General features: G+C 50.7%; 1 protein-coding gene across 1 annotated transcript in view; it reads right to left on the bottom strand.

Moving 5' to 3' along the window:
• The window catches only part of TACC2 (transforming acidic coiled-coil containing protein 2), a 219,467-nt gene that overhangs the window by 156,757 nt on the left and 45,705 nt on the right, over positions 1-17,005 (bottom strand). The window contains exon 3 of the mRNA XM_032176099.2: positions 423-5,672. Coding sequence (XP_032031990.1) covers positions 423-5,672 — 5,250 coding nt within the window. The remainder of the gene's footprint in view (positions 1-422; positions 5,673-17,005) is intronic.

A 17,005-nucleotide genomic window follows, 5' to 3' on the forward strand; every position in this document is an offset into this window, starting at 1 on the left:
TAAGTGGCTACTACAAAAAAAAAAAAATCCCTAGGGAAAAGGGCCCCTGCCTAAATAAATCCAGATTCAAAAGCAGATGTATCTGGACTCCAGAAAAACATATGACTGATTATAACCTATCACTTAATAGTACACAGCCAGCCAGTAAACAGTTGATACTTTTCCAGTGGTTTAAGTTAGATGAATTAAGGAACACAAGAAAAGGAACATGGTCAACAGCTCCCAGCCTCCAACCATGGTTCTCACATTTTTCAAAGCCTCAGGACATCCAGAGGGGGTAAGCAGGTTCATTTAGCAATTAGATATGGAAAACTCAGCTTTTAGAAAACCACTCGCCTATGTGACTGACTTATAAAAATCAGGCTGGGAGTCACCTTTGAAACTGACCACACATTCCCGTGGGAATTTTTTCATTTAAGTACCTGTCAGCGTGGAGCTCTTCTGGAGCCAAATGTTGCAGCTTCGGGTCGCGAGTTTCATCAGGTTCTGGAGGTGAGGAGACGCACACCTTCCCGTCCCCAGCCGGAATGGGGCACTCAGGCCCTGGCTGCTCCTCAGCCTGCTGGGGCCTGGCTGGGCTGTCCCCATGAAGGGCAGCTGTATCCTCCATCCCCTGAGCCTTGTCAGAGCAGGCTGGGTCCTGACAGCTTCCTGGCAGCGCCAAGTCACCAGCCACAACGGAGAATGCCCTCGTAGTACCTGCTTCAGGCGGGTCACCGGACGCACATGCCTGTGTCTCAGCTGTGCTCAGGGTGATGTCACCCTCTGCTTCCCCAGCAGCGCCTGCCACCTTGCCAGGCTCCAGGGGAGTGCCTGCCACTTCTCCAGTTGGTGGTGCAGGGGTGCTCTTGTTGCCCAGGGCATTTCGCATTTCCAAGATGCCAGCAGTGACTCCGGGTCTCCTTTCACCCCCAAGCGTGTCACTGTTGGCCTCAGGCACAGTCAAAACCTCCCTCTGGGGAGAAGGGGCTTCCAGGGCACAGGTGGACCTTGGCACATGTCCTGGAACCCCTGTGTGAGCAAAGTCCCCGGGACCATCTTCTCCATGTTGACTGTCACAGGCAGATGTTTCCTGGTGCTGCTTTCCAGAAGGAATTCTGTCTTGGGCCACGGCCTCTTCTGCATGGCTATGGGGAGCCACCTGGAAGGCAGCGGCTCTCTCCACAGGGAGCTCCTGAGCAGCTGCTGGTGAAGGAAGACCTGAAGCGAATTCCTGCCTGCTCCTCTCCGGCTGTGAGTGAGCCTGGCCTTCCAGGCCTGGCCAGGCTGCCCCAGGCCCCTCTGGCCTCTCATCTTCCCTCAGTGTGGGTGGGACACCTGCCATCTCCTTCCCCACACCGGCACCTGGCAAGTTCTGCTCCCAGGTCAGCCCTGCTGGACCCAGAAGCTTGTCTGAAGCTGGATCCTGCAGAGCCAGATGGGAAATCTCAGCCTCTCTAGCCAACTCTTGCTTCTTCTCCACCTGGAGTCGAGTAGGAGGTGCAGGGAGAGGGGCGACATCCACTCCTGGAGGCCCATCTAGAAGCTTCTCTGGGCCCAATGGCCTGGTGAGGTCTTTACCCACTGCACTCCTCCCAGCTCCTGCCTTTTCTCCAGGTGTGGTCAGGACTCCGAGCACAGGCTTCTCGAAGATCTTGGCGATGTGCTCCCTGAAGTCTGGGAAGCCAGCGAGGGTGGTGATTTGCTCGAAGCTTGTGTCTACACCACCTGATGTGCCCTGCCTTGGGTCCTGGGAAGGCTCTCCCATCCTCTCCATGCTGCCCTCTGTCTCTCCTGCTGCATCACCTGCCATGCCCTCCTTGCTGGCCTTGGCACCTGCACCCGGAGCTGTTGCTGCTTTCTCTTCCCCTGTTGCCTGCTTGCCCTTGGCCAAAAGTGGCATCCGGTCCAGGCATGGCATGGAGTCCACAGGTCCCTCAGTGGTTCTGGCTTTGGGACTGCCACTGCTGGCTTGTACTGCAGAGATTTCCCCACCTGCAGCTCCTGGTTGCAAGAGGGGGGCGAAGGAGCCAGCAAACAGCTTCAAGGAGGCAGCATTTTCCAAGGCAAGCAGGGGCTCCCCTACAGGACAGGGGCTTTCGCCAGGAGCTCTGGGGCCTGCAGAGGAAACAGCTTTCACTCCACTGTCTTCTGCTCCTTTCTGGGCAGCACTGTCGACATGCAGGTAAGGGGTGTCAGGAGCAGCCACTTCTGGTGGCCCAGACAGCAGGAGCTCCTTTGGATCTGGGACAGCCTCATGTGTAGAAATATCCATGGTGCTCCTGGGAATCCCACCCAGCTCTCTGGCTGGCAGCAAGGCATCCTGGCAGCTGGCCGTGGGCTGCTCAGCTTGGCAGGACTCATGTAGGGCAGAGGTAGAAGCTTCCTCCCCGGAGGTAAGGCAGTGCTCAGTCTGAAGGAGGCCACAACTCAAAGTAGCTTCTCCAGGTTTCTCTGGAGCCTGCTGCTTTCCTGGGTCTCCTGCACCAGCGCTGCCACCAGTCTCAGCAGCCCCCGCTTCACCACCTTGCTCCCCAGCTGATGGGAAACTTGCAAGAAGCTTTGGGGCCTCTGCATCCAAAGTGGCCACGCACTCCATTTTCTGCTGCGGGGCTGGCACTGGTTGCTGCCTGGCTTCCTGGGTTTCATCACATGCCTCTGTCTCGGGGGCATCCTGGGTGGGTGTGACTCCGGGGCTGCCGGGCGCCAGGGCTGGCAGGCAGGGAACTGCATCCAGGAGAGCTACTGCGTCAGGCTGACAAGGTGGGGCCTCCCCTGTGTTTCCACTTGCCACCTCCCTCTTACTCAAGCCCCAGAGTGGGGAACAACCATCAGCTGTTTCAGAAGCTCCTGGATCCCTTTGACATGCTTCTTCATGCTGGCTGCCTTCTTCCAAGGCATCAGCCAATGCCTGTTGAGACTTGTTTGGCCCCTGCCCAGTGCAGCAAGTTTCCTTTCTGCTCAAGTTCCTTGCAAGAGAAAAGTCTTTTAAGACATCTGCTGCTGGAGGCGAGACCCTCGAGGACTGACCATCACCGCATGCTCCCTCTGGCCGCTTCTCCCCTAGTGCAGGCAACTTCTGTCTTGTTGGTGCTGACAATTCTGACTCTTCTGTCGGAGAACTCTCCCAAACCGTGTCAGTGGGAGAAGTTGGAGTATCAGACAGGGTGCCTTTGGGGAGCTGACTTTGAAGTTCTGATCCCAAAGCCTGCTCCTGTCCTCCATGAGTGGGCAAGTTCTTATCTTCCTGAGGTTCCACAGGTACATGGATTTGGGAAGAATCTGCTCCCTGGTCCTTAAAACCTGGATGGCTTGGAGAAGTCTCTTTCCCATTTTCAGGTGGCTGGGCCTGCTCCTTGAGCACGTCAAAGATGGATGCCTCTGGTTCTGCCTGGGATGGCTGGAGATGCTTCTCAGAAGATAGTAGGGGCCAGTCGGATGCAGCTCCTCTTATCCAGCCTTCCCCTGGGCAGGACGGGATTCCCTGCTGATCTTTGTCCAGGATGAGCGCCGTGAGGCCCAGGTCTGCTGCCAAGTTCTCCCCACTGGGGGGATGTGGCACCCCAGCATGAAATTCCTGTCTCGATGCATCACATCCCGGCCCGCGGGGTTGATCTGGGGATGTCAGCAAGCCCTCCCCATCACAGCTGCCCATCTTCCTTATTTCCAATGTGCTCTCACCTTCCTGGGCTTTGGGTGCAACCTCTGCAACAGTTGGCGGAAAATCTGATTTCTCTGGTTCTAAAGTCAGGAAAGACTCCATTCTTCCCAATCCTTCCCTGCTCTGAAGGGTGTCAGGACATTTGGGCTGCAATCCTGACCCCTCCCAGATGGCTCCTTCGGGAACAGTGGGCTCACCAGCTCCATCTGGCACAGGGGGCAGGACAGGGTCCTCCTCACCCAGCTTGTGTGGTAGGCCAGATGCATCAGCCTCTGCTGTCTGAGAGTGGGGCCCGTCCATGTGCCCAGCACCCCCCTTTCTGAGTGGCTGTGCTGAGTGTGAGCTGGGATGGTCTCTGCTCTCTGCATCACTGCTTGGCTTTGAAAGCTCATCTTTGCCTAATTCTGGATCACGCTTGCTGCTGAAAGCCTGAGAGTCCTCTCTTTGCAGGTTCCCCGGGTCTCCACCGTCAGGTGGCTCTGGGGATTCCTCCTTTCCTCCAGGGCTGTCACCAGGTGATCTGCTTCCTTCTTTAGCCACGGCTGGGCTTGTGGCATCTTCATGGGCCTTGGCTCCATCCGTTGGCCCCAGTGGCCCTCTGGCACTTTCACTTGGTGCATTGGGAAGAGGAGGGGTTGGTACTCCTTGTTGGACCTCATGGCTTTGCTCCGTGTTCGAGTGCTCTCCCCTCTCCTGGGGTGATGGGGCAGGAACCTCTCCAGGGTTCCCTTTTGGATGCTCTCCCTTGCTCCCAAGATCTGACACTTGCCTCTCCAGTCCCACCAACCCTGCATCCACCACCTCTTTGGCTGCATCTGCAGAAACTGGCATCCCAGCCTTGGAAACTGATTCCCTGGACGATGATCCGGGTTCTTCTACAGCAATAGGAATCTGAGCAGCTGGGAGTGAAGCGAGGCTTGAAGCTGGATGTGCTTCCTCAGTCGGAGTGAGCAGGGAGGGTTCAGGGCTCACAAGCAAACCCCCTTCGGGCTGGCTGCCTGCTGCCACACAGACAACTTGACCGGGCTCGGTTCCTCGCATCCCTGTCTGTGGGTGACCCTGAACATCACTGGTGTCCAGAGCCTCCTTCCCAGAGCCCCCAGCCTCTGGCACCAGGGCAGGACTTGGCGAGCCCCAGGGCAGCTCTGCGTGCGGCAGATGTGCTCCCACTGGCTGCTGGCAGCTCTCCTGGGAAGCGGCATTCACTTCTGCTTCTGGGGCAGCCCCTGAATTGCTCCTAGGGAGATGGCAGGCCCTGAGGAATTCCAAGTCATCTGTTAAATACTGAGGCAGCACCTCCCCTTGGCCTTTTTCTCCATCTGAGGCTCTTGGGGATGGATCTTGTGGGATCGGGGCCTCGGGTTTTAGGGGGGACTTCTCCAAGACCACTGAGCTTTCTGTGCCCTCCTGGGCTGCAGCAGGGGCCTCAAGGGCCACTTGCACAGAAGCCACCCCCTGCCTGGACTCTGCAGGGGGAAAGCCACCTGCAGCCTCTTTCCCTTGGGACTCTAAACCACCAGGCTGGTCCCCCTCTCCACACAGCGGTGCCTTCACTGGCTCTCTGAGGGGTACTGGCGACATTCCAGGTGACTGGTTGATGCCACTGGAGAAGGAGAAGGAGGACTTCTGTCCTTCTTCCTTCGGCTCTCTCTCTCTTCCAGCACTGGGGATGGCAGCAATCTCTTGGTATGGAGTAGAGCTGTCCCTCTCAGCGGGAAATGCTGCCGCGACGTCTCCTGGGGCATTTGGGGCAGGTTCCCTCCTGGGAGACTGAGTCTGAGGACCATCTTCAGGTGCCGCTGCTGGACTTGTCAAGCAACCTTCCGGGGGACACTCGGCAAAGGGCATGGAGGATGAGGGGTGCTCTCGCTCCTGGGACGGTGGTGGGCTGGGCAGCAAAGAACCTTCTGGCCCCCTGGCTCCCTGTGGGTCCTTCCTTGGCTCAGTCACCTCTGGAGACACAAGGCATCGATCCAGGCTGGCAGAACTCTCAGAAGCGGTGCAGAAGCCTCCAAGCCCAACGCTGCCAACACTGAAAACATTTAATGTTTCATTGGTTATCATGGATGCCAAGGACAGAGCCACACTGCAGGCAGGTCACCCCCCAACCCACCCCCACAAAAGGCCACCAAGTGCCTTAATCACAGACACAGCATCCTCATGCAGCTCATTCCTCTCTGTGAGAGCCCCGTGCACCCCTCCCATAACCATTATGCATGTCCTCGTTTCCCCCAAAAACCACGGCAGGGCATCTCAAACACTCAGTGTGGGCCTTCCATGCTGGTCAGCAGTGAATAGAGAAATGTGGCAACTCATTTATAATAGTATAAAATGTGGGAAACCCAAAAAGGTTTTGTTTGTTTGTTTGTTTGAGACAGGGTCTTGCTCTGTCACCCAGGCTGAGGTGCAGTGACACAATGATAGCTTACTGCAGCTTCAGCCTCCTTGGCTCAAGCAATCCTCCCACCTCAACCTCCCAAGTAGCTGGGACCACAGGTTTGCACCACCACACCCAGCTGATTTTTAAATTTTTTGTAGAGATGGGGTCTTGCTATATTGCTCAGGCTGGTCTCAAACTCAAGCAATCTTCCCACCTCAACCTCCCAAAGTGCTGGAATTATAGGCGTGAGCCACCGTGCTGACAACTCAAAAAGTTGTTAATAAGAGTAAATCATAATAGGGGATTTGAACCAGTCCTGTGAAGATTACAGGCAGGTCTCCAGCACCCCTGGGGATCCTTAGATGTTCAGGAAAAAGCACAAGTTGGCAAAGCCAGGCTTTGAAATAAAGAGCGATTCCTGGTAATAGTTAACTTGATTCTTCACATTTAACAGGTGGGACAGGGACAGGCATAACCCCAGAATCATTTATATTTGGCTATGGAATTTCGGCACATGACCTATGTATAACTCTTGGGAGCTGAATCACCTTCATACCCATATTTGTCTTAACTGGAACACTTATCTGGGTAATGTGTGGGGAAAAAAAATGAAACACTCAGGGAACTTGGGGGAACTTGGCTCTGAATTTTGAACTTGCTGTAGCAAATTATTATAAAATGGCCTATTACATGCTGTATTTGGACTATGTTGCTCAATTCTACACAGTTTTAATGCTGTGCTTTTTTTTTTTTTTTTTTTTTTTTGAGACAGAGTCTCACTCTGTCACCCAGGCTGGGATGCAGTGGTGCGATCTCAGCTCACTGCAAGCTCTGCCTCCTGGGTTCACACCATTCTCCTGCCTCAGCCTCCCGGGTAGCTGGGACTACAGACGCCCGCCACCACGCCCAGTTAATTTTTTTTTTTTGTAGTTTTAGTAGAGATGGGGTTTCACCATGTTAGCCAGGATGGTCTTGATCTCCTGACCTCGTGATCTGCCCGCCTCAGCCTCCCAAAGTGCTGGGATTACAGGTGTGAGCCACCGCGCCCGGTCAATGCTGTGCATTTTTTAATTTTAAAAATAATATGTGGCCAACACAAAGTTTGGAAAATGCAGGAAAAAATCAGAAAAAATACTGCTACATGCTTGCCACTTTCAGAGTCCTAGTGAATTTCCTGATTTTTCCTACACAATTGTTTGGGGGTACAATTCTTGTTATTTTTACATAATTGTGATTCTATATACTTGTTAAGATCATATATATTCTAGTAACAAGAGAAATTCCTCAAGACAAAGTTAACATAAGTATGGTTTTTCTAAAGCTTTTACCATCTTCTTTAAAGTTATTATGGGGGAAATATCAAAGGAAAATTTATGGAATCTTTTTGTAACTGTTTGTTATATGCACACATATTCGCACACACATAAGCCCACAGTGTTCTGGATGGGGCTAGTGGAAAGATTCTCCTCTCAATGTCCACTACCAAAATTCCAGTTTTCCACACCAGGCAGTGCATATGCATTCATACATGAGGGATGCATACAGTGAGGTGGTGAAGTGCATTCTTGTTAAATTTTAAAAATATGCACTATGAACTGAATTGTGCCCCCCTCAAATCCATATGTTGAAGCCCTAACCCCCAATGTGACTGTATGTGGAGATAGGCACTTTAAGGAGGCAGTTGGGGTTAAGTGAAGTTATAGTAGTGAGGCCCTAATCTGATAGGACTGGTGTTCTTTATAAGAAGAGGAAGAGGCCAGGTGCGTGGCTCATACCTGTAATCCCAACACTTTGGGAGGCTGAGGCAGGCAGATCGCTTGAGCTTAGGAGTTCAAGACCAGCCTGGGCAACATGGCAAAACTCCATCTCTTTTTTTTTTTTTTTTTTGAGACGGAGTCTCGCTCTGTCGCCCAGGCTGGAGTGCAGTGGTGCAATCTCAGCTCACTGCAAGCTCTGCCTCCCGGGTTCACACCATTCTCCTGCCTCAGCCTCCCTAGTAGCTGGGACTACAGGCGCCCACCACCACGCCCAGCTAATTTTTTTGTGTGTGTGTGTGTATTTTTAGTAGAGACGGGGTTTCACTGCGTTAGCCAGGATGGTCTCGATCTCCTGACCTCGTGATCCGCCCGCCTCTGCCTCCCAAAGTGCTGGGATTACAGGCGTGAGCCACCGCGCCCAGCGCAAAACTCCATCTCTAAAAAGAAATATAAAAATCAACTGGGCATGGTGGTGCACACCTGTAGTCCCAGCTACTCAGGAGGCTGACGTGGGAGGATCATTTGAGCACCGGAGGTTGAGACTGCAGTGAGCTGAGAACACGTCACTGCACTCCAGCCTGGGCGACAGAGTGAGACTCTGTCTCAGAAAAAGAAAAAAAAAAAAGGAAAGGAAGAGACACCAGGAATGCACACACACAAAGGAAAAGCTATATGAGAACACCAAGAGCAGGTGTCTTCTGCAAGCTGGGAAGAAAGGCCTCACCAGAAACCAACTCCACCAGCACCCTGACCAGGACTTCCAGCCTCCAGAACCAGGAGAAAATACATTTCTGTATTTTAAGTCACTCAGGCTGTGGTGTTCTCTTATGGCAGCCCGAGCAGACTAATACCATAGACAGGTGGGTATTTACTGTCCCATCCTTTCAACATTTTTGAGGTTTCAATTTTTCCAAAACAAAAAGTTGGGAAAATAATAACGGATGAAATTCACTAGGTCTCAGTGCTTTGTGTGGATTATCTCATTTAGCCCTGCCAACAGCTGTGCAAGGTGGGCACCACCCTTGCCATTTGCAGATGAGAACCCTGGAGAACAGAGGCTAAGCATGGATCTCAGTGTGAACATCTGATTCCACTGGCCACAATCTTCTTCTTCACTCTGCTACGCAGAATAAATAAAAACTTCCAAGGAAGGCAAGAGCCTCTTTCCCCAGCCCCATTCCAGCCTCTCTGTCCTGCCCCTCACCTCTGAAGTACCTGCGGCGCCATTTGACATCGTTGAAGGAGGTGTGTACACAGCACCACCCCTGCACTCATCTTTATCTAACGCCTGTTCCTGCACATAGGACATGGGAATGGTGCCTGAGGACCCAAAAGAGAGCTGGCTACTGTCTCAATCAGATTTGCATTTTCTGACCCAAAAGCAGAGCTGACTAGGCCAAAGAAGAGAAAACTCAGAGGGTAAATTATATAAAACCCTCCAATTCACAAATGGTCACGGAGGACAGATGGGCCCATGGAGAGCCCTGGCCCAAGGGGGCTGACATCTGGAAAACTACTTGGGGTTTGGGTAAAGTGTCTTGGCCTGGCTTTCTGGAAAGCACCAGGTCCAGAACGAAACCCGATGCCTCCTCCCCCGCCCCCACCCTTGCTCCTCCTCCTCCTCCCCCTCCCTTCACTGCTCAGCCTCTGGACCTGGCAATTTTCCTTGTAACAAGCACTTTACATTTCATTATGTCCCACCCACTAACTGAAGTCAAACAGTTTAGTATGTGATAAGATTAATGGTGTGTAATTCAGAAATGAAGTGCTCCTATTTATGTCGGCTTTATCAAGCTGGAAATAAACAAAGCCACTTTCTTGTCCACGCCTCTGACAGGAACTGCCAACTTAGGAAAGAATGCGGCTTCCCTTCAGGCTGGCTGAAGTCGCTACCATCTGGAACAAGATGATAAATTCTACTTTGGCATCTTGTAAACTTGTGTGGCCTTATCAGAGAGCAACCAGGAACAAATTTTCCACGGAGTATGGGACACACAACAACTCCTCCCAAATAAGAACCCAGACATTGGTTTATTTAGCATAAGCTGGGCACCAGCAATCTCTTTGATTATCCATCAGAAGTAATTTTCAAAGCCAGATTAAAGCTGCTCACCAGGAGCAGATCTGCCTACGGGCAGGAAAAAGTCTAAGAACTGATCTGTTGAGGGCTGTGCATTAATTGAAGCTTACATAATATCCTTTTATGCTTCGAGATTGAGTTGAAATGTGTGGGATAGAGGCTCTGCTCAGAATCCACAGGCCAGCACCCTGAATGGAAGCCTTTCACCCTGTGGGGGCACTGCCTCTGTGTGGAGGTCAGGGAGGGCCCAGGGACTACAGCCTCCATCGCAGACCAGATGTCCACAGCACAGTGAAGGGAGAAGCATGGACAGGGGCTGGCAGGAGGTCATCTGCCACAACCAAGGTCTGAGCGGATGATGGGGATGCAGATGGGTTCTTAAATGCATAGTTCTGGAAACACACACACGTGCAATGCTTAAAGGGAGGAAGGAGGCCAGCTGCAGAAAACACAAACATGGCCCCTGCTCAACCATGCTTTCAGGAGCCGGCAAAACCATAAAGCAAAACCGTAAAGATGGAGAGTTGCCATGTACTAAACACTGACTCAGGCCAGACCCTCCAGGCCCTTTTTTTTTTTTTCTTTTTTTTGGAGACGGAGTCTCGCTATGTCACCCAGGCTGGAGTGCAGTGGCACAATCTCAGCTTACTGCAACCTCTACCTCCTGAGTTCAAGCAATTCTCCTGCCTCAGTCTCCCAAGTGGCCTGGACTACAGGCGTGCACCACCACGCCCGGCTAATTTTTGTATTTTTAGTAAAGATGGGGTTTCACCATATTGGCCAGTCTGGTCTCTAACTCCTGACCTCAGGTGATCTGCCCGCCTCGGCCTCCCAAAGTGTTAGGATTACAGGAGTGAGCCACCGAGCCCGGCCTGGGCACTTTTCAGTTACAATTGCATTTAATCCACACAACAGCCTGGTAGAGGGGTGGCCCCAATGCATACACAAGGACATTTTCCCAAAGAAGTTCAAGACAGGACCCAGGGTCAAAGAGCTGTTGATGCAAAGCAAGATCAAGCCCTGTGGCGCTGCCTCCTGTTGCCTTGTACTGGCTGCCTGCACCAGCCTCTCACCGAACAAGTGCACCATTCCCTTCTCCCATCTTCTCTGGCCCCCTTCATTCTGTTCTGCCAGCTGCAGCCAGAGCAACAGCTTAGAATTCAAAGTCTGCTCCTGTCACCCCACTGTGGCTTCGCTTTGCTCTCAGTTGTGGGCCCAACCTCCCTTTCCTGCCTCATCCCGCATGAAGCTCCCCAGCCATGCATCTGCCTGGAGCCTGCAGCCCTCTGCTCCCCACCAGGTCGCAGCTCCACTCTTTGCTTCTAGGGCAGCCTCCCTGGCCTGGGCTCCCAGATCAGTTTCTTTCACAGGCCCACCTAGTGCTAGTCATGGTTCCCATCACTATGGTTGGTGACTGTTTCCCCTGTTGGAGTATAATGGAGGCCAGGCCCTAGTCTCCTTTCAATATCATATCCCTGGTGCCTGGCATATAACAAACAATAAAATGTTGTTGAATATATGAATGTACGAGTGAATGCAAGGACGGATGGCTAGAAGGATGGACAGAAACAACCAAACCCAAATCAAGGATACTAAATATACAGAGATGCACCCAAATTGTGGTTGTTTCACTAGAAGATTATGAACATTCTTTTTTTTTCTTTTTTTTTTTTGAGACAGAGTCTCACTCTGTCACCCAGGCTGGGGTGCAGTGGCGCAATCTCTGCTCGCTGCAACCTCCGCCTCCTGGGTTCAGGCAATTCTTGTGTTTCAGCCTCCCGAGTGGCTGGGATTACAGGCCTGTGCCACCATGCCCAGCTAATTTTCATATTTTTAGTAGAGATAGGGTTTTGTTATGTTGGCTAGGCTGGTCTCGAACTCCTGAGCTCAAGTGATGCATCCGCCTTGGCCTCCTAAAGTGCTCGGATTATAGACATGAGCCACCGGGCCCGGCCCAGATCATGAACATTCTTTTCTTCCATCAAGCATAGCATTCCAGTAATTCATTAGTCCAAACCTCTCATTTTACAAATGAGGAAACTGAGGCCCAGGAAAGGCAAAGTACTTTTTTTTTTTAATACTTCTGTGAAACAAAGTTAAGGCAGCACTTCTCAACCACACACCTCTATGCTCACTGGTAGGTCTGTGTCAGGGCATGCACTGCAAGTAATTTGTGACTAATTATAAAGTACTAAAGCCTGTGAATGATTTGTTATTTTCATAAATTACTATAATTCAAAAGATTATAAGATTTCCTAACATAACATCATCACTGTTACTCATTGCATTCCGGTGTGCTTTCTGGAAAAGGAAAGCTGGGGTAGAATGAAAGCCAGTGGGTTAGTGCAATGGATTGAATGAATATTTTCCCCTTCAAACTCCTGTTGAAACTTAATCCCCAAACTTAATCATGTTGAAAGGTGGGCCTTTAAGAGGTGAAGGTGATTGGGTTGTGAAGGCCCTGCCCTCATGAATGGGTTAATCCATTCATAGATTACTGGGTTATCATGGTGGCTTTATGCAAAGAGGAAGGGAGACTTGAGCTATCATGCTCATTTCTTTTACCAGTGATGTCCTGCGCCACCTCATAACTCTACAGAAGCCCCACCAGCAAGAAGGCCCTCACCAGGAGCAGCCCCTTGCCCTTGAACTTCTCAGCCTCTATAACTGTAAGAAATCAATGTCAGGCGCAGTGGCTCATGCCTGTAATCCCACCACTTTGGGAGGCCGAGGTGGGCGGACCACCTGAGATCAGGAGTTCAAGACCAGCCTGGCCAACATGGTGAAACCCTGTCTCTACTAAAAATAAAAAAATACAAAAATTGTGGTGGAAGGCGCCTGTAATCCCAGCTACTTGGGAGGCTGAAGCAGGAGGATTGCTTGAACCCAGGAGGCGGAGGCTGCCATGAGCTGACATCATGCCACTGCACTCCAGCCTTGGGCAACAGAGCAAGACCCTGTCTCAACAACAACAAAAAAAGAAATCAATTATTTTTCTTTATAAATGCTCCAGTTTCAGGTATTCTGTGGTAAGCAACAGAACACAGACTTAAGACTGACTAGCTTCTGAGAACTGCCAACTCAAATAAATGTTAACAGAGGCAGCAGCTGTGGTGGAGATGAGGGGATTCGAGGACTGAAAGGTGATCCCCAGCTCCCCACATTCCTGCCTGGGCCCTCAAATTAGAGACTTTCCCAACACTTCTAAGCAGTGAAGTATGATGCTTCTGCCATATTCTTTGCTCCCTTATGGTCAGGTCCATTGGAGGAGACTTCTCCGAGTGGTGATATGGGGAGAGCCAGCCCCCCGTGAGTCCAGTTTCCCCATGGGTGGGGTTAAGGTGTTCGAGGTCATTGAGACGAGCTACCCCAATGCAGCCCCTTCTCCTCTCGCAGCTATTTGCCACGTGACGAGCTCCCTGGGGCCAGCCTTCCCCATCCTTCATGGCACCTGCACTGATGCAGCTTGGGACTTGGTGGGGAAGGGTGGTTCAGGGGGCAGTATGAGGATTCCAGTTTTGGCATCCTGCAGCCTAAACTTGCCGTTGATACTGTTGACTTTCTTTTTTTCTTTTCTTTTCTTTTTTTTTTTTTTTTGCAGCAAGATTTATTGTGAAGAGCTAAAGAACAAAGCTTCCACAGTGTGGAAGGGGACCCGAGCAGGTCGCCCTATACTGTTGACTTTCTTATCTTTCTCTGACTGTGGCATCTATTTCATAATTTAGAGTCTGGTGGAAAGGGTTGCAATTAATTAGCTCCCCAAACCCCACTAACATTCAGGATGTCCAAAGTGCTCTATTTCCTCACACATTCTGAGGGCTTGTCAAGATATGAATTGGCCCATGGGATATGTTGTGTGAATGACTTCTTCAGGAGAAGGAAGGCTGAGACCGTGCCCAAAGAAAGGAAATGAAACTCCAGAAGGTTTTCAGTCCTACCGACATGAAATCAGAATAAAACCAGTTAATTCACAGACCATGTAGATCTTCACAGTGACACAGATAAGCTTCTGCAGTCACCTGGTCAGTTCACTGTCTTTGTTCCTGTTCTCGGCTTTGCATATTTTTCTCTCCATCAATCATACGTCTAGTAGGCAAGGTGCTGTGTGGTTGTGAACGGTCAGAATTCTCTCCAGCACTCTATTCCCTGTATTTGCCCGACTCCCAACTTTCTCTTTTTTCCCTTTTCCATCCCAAGCTGAAAAGACTGCTTAAGAAACAGTCCCCTCAAGAACTTCAGTGACTGAGCCAACTCTGATAGATCATTCTGCATCAATTATTAATGGCTAACAAAAGTTACATGGGATATGCCCTCCATAGTTTACAACTCTATGAAGGGCTTTTAAAAACTAAACTCAGGGCCGGGCACGGTGGCTCACGCCTGTAATCCCAGCACTTTGGGAGGCTGAGGCGGGTGGATCACGAGGTCAGGAGATCGAAACCATCCTGGCTAACACAGTGAAACCCCGTCTCTACTAAAAATACAAAAAATTAGCCAGGCGTGGTGGCGGGCGCCTGTAGTCCCAGCTACTCGGGAGGCTGAGGCAGGATAATGGTGTGAACCCGGGAGGCGGAGCTTGCAGTGAGCCGAGATTGCACCACTGCACTCCAGCCTGGGCGACAGAGCGAGACTCCGTCTCAAAAAAAAAAAAAAAAAAACCAAACTCAGTACTTCTCATATATGACTGCTAGGTGTGTAAGAATGAAGCTTCCTAGGCTGGGCTCCTATAATCCCAGCACTTTGGGAGGCCGAGGCAGGTGGATCACCTGAGGTCAGGAGTTCAAGACAGCCTGGTCAACATGGTAAAACTCCGTCTCTACTAAAAATACAAAAATTAGCTGGGCATGTTGGCGGGCACCTGTAGTCCCAGCTACTCGGGAGGCTGAGGCAGGAGAATCGCTTGAACTTGGGAGGTAGAGGTTGCTGTGAGCCAAGATCACGCCACTGCATTCCAGTGTTGGCAACAGAGCGATACTCCGTCTCAAAAAAAAAGATGCCGGGTGCTGTAGCTCACGCCTGTAATCCCAGCACTTTGGGAGGCCGAGGCGGGCAGATCACAAGATCAGGAGATCCAGACCATCCTGGTTAACATGGTGAAACCCCGTCTCTACTAAAAAATACAAAAAAAAAATAGCCGGGCATGGTGGTGGGTGCCTGTAGTCTCAGCTATTTGGGGGGCTGAGGCAGGAGAATGGCGTGAACCCGGGAGGCAGAGTTTGCAGTGAGCTGAGATCGCGCCACTGCAGTCCAGCCCGGGTGACAGAGCGAGACCCTATCTCAAAAAAAAAAAGAATGAAGCTTCCTCTGTCTAAGGAATGTGGGAAGCACTAGGTAAAGTGTGGTTAAACAAGCTTTTCTACTGCAGGACTTCTCAGAGCCTTTGAGAAACCATTGTGCCTCATGAGTCAACAAGAAGATACATATACACTGTTTCCCAAATTTGTTTCTTGGAAACCTTCCTTTGCGTTTTTCTCAGTAGAGCTTTAGGTAGGATGATGGGCCACAGAACACACTGTGGAAAGCACAGCCCTACATCAAAAGAAGGATTGGTAAGGACACTTCAGATGCCCTCGAGAGGACGACATGGATAGTTTTCAAAACACACCGTTCACCTCTCACCTCTCCCAGGTAGGGTCTGCTTGTCAACCAGGAAGATGTGAACTGCTCTTTTGTGTCTCAGAGCAAAAGCCAAATCAGGTCTCTGAACACACAGAGTTCTCAAACCTTCCCAAGGTAGGATGTCGCCTACCGCCTCTCCATGGTGAGACCCCCTGCTCCCCTTCCTGGGGCTGCATGCCACTCCCCAGGCCCTGTGTACAGACACTCTCTCAGTACCTGCCATGGCCTCTTGATTTGTTTGTTTCCCACTAGGATCCCCCCAAGGTTAGAGTGAGCTCATCTCATGTGTGTGTATGTATGTATGTGTATGTGTATATATATATACATATGTGTGTGTGTGTATATATATATATATGTATGTTTTGTGTTTTTTTTTGAGACAGAATCTGTCACCCAGGCTGGAGTGCAATGGTGTGATCTTGGCTCACTGCAAGCTCCGCCTCCTGAGTTCAAGCGATTCTCCTGTCTCAGCCTCCCTAGCAGCTGGGACTACAGGCCCACACCACCACGCCTGGCTCATTTTTTGTATTTTTAGTAGAGTCAGGGTTTCACCATGTTGGCCAGGATGGTCTCCATCTCCTGACCTCATGATCTGCCCTCCTTGGCCTCACAAAGTGCTGGGATTACGCGTGAGCCGCCGCACCCGGCCCTCATTTATATTTTGATGTCTTAGTCTAGCACTGGGTCTGCGCTCTGTTGAATGAGTGACTGAATGATGGCATACATAAATAAGTGAAGAAATACATTTTTTAAAACTGACAGTTGTATTGGCATGATAACTGCTCACATAGGTTGACACCTGCACTGTGGGAGGCATCACCTATTCCAGAGACTTTGGAAAAGGAATTTATATTCTAAGTGACCCATGCAGAAGAAAGAATTCTCATGTTAATAGGAGAGAAAAACTGCCATGTCTTAACAGTGATAACATAGTAATTCACAGAGAAAGACACCTCCTCAGAAACTTCTTTGCAACCCTAGCACAGTGTCCACTCCACACACTCGGTCCTAACTTGTCCAAATAACCCTCCCCATACAGAAGCCTGGGAGCCCACTGACCTTGGCAGGACAGCCAGACTTGGCTTTGTATTTGTAACCCGGTTTTATCTTCGCTGTGCTCATTCTTCAATAGAAAACAAACAAACAAATAAAAAAAACAAGTACATGATGCTTGAGCAATCCAGGCAATAGATGACTGAAAAATATATGTAGGTTCTAAAGAGTTATTGGGGAGCTGGGCACGGTGGCTCACGTCTATAATCCCAGCACTTTGGGAGGCCAAGGCGAGCAGATCACAAGGTCAGGAGATCAAGACTATCCTGGTTAACTAAAATACAAAAATTAGCCGGGAGTAGTGGCAGGCGCCTGTAGTCCCAGCTACTCGGGAGGTTGAGGCAGGAGAATGGTATGAACCCGAGAGGCGGAGCTTGCGGTGAGCCGAGATCGTGCCACTGCACTCCAACCTGGGCGACAGAGTGAGACTCCATCTCAAAAAAAAAAAAAAAAAGAGTTATTGGGGAGATCAATAT

This window comes from Hylobates moloch, unplaced genomic scaffold (assembly GCF_009828535.3).
Source record: "Hylobates moloch isolate HMO894 unplaced genomic scaffold, HMol_V3 SCAFFOLD_3, whole genome shotgun sequence".
In the NCBI taxonomy this organism is placed as follows: domain Eukaryota; kingdom Metazoa; phylum Chordata; class Mammalia; order Primates; family Hylobatidae; genus Hylobates; species Hylobates moloch.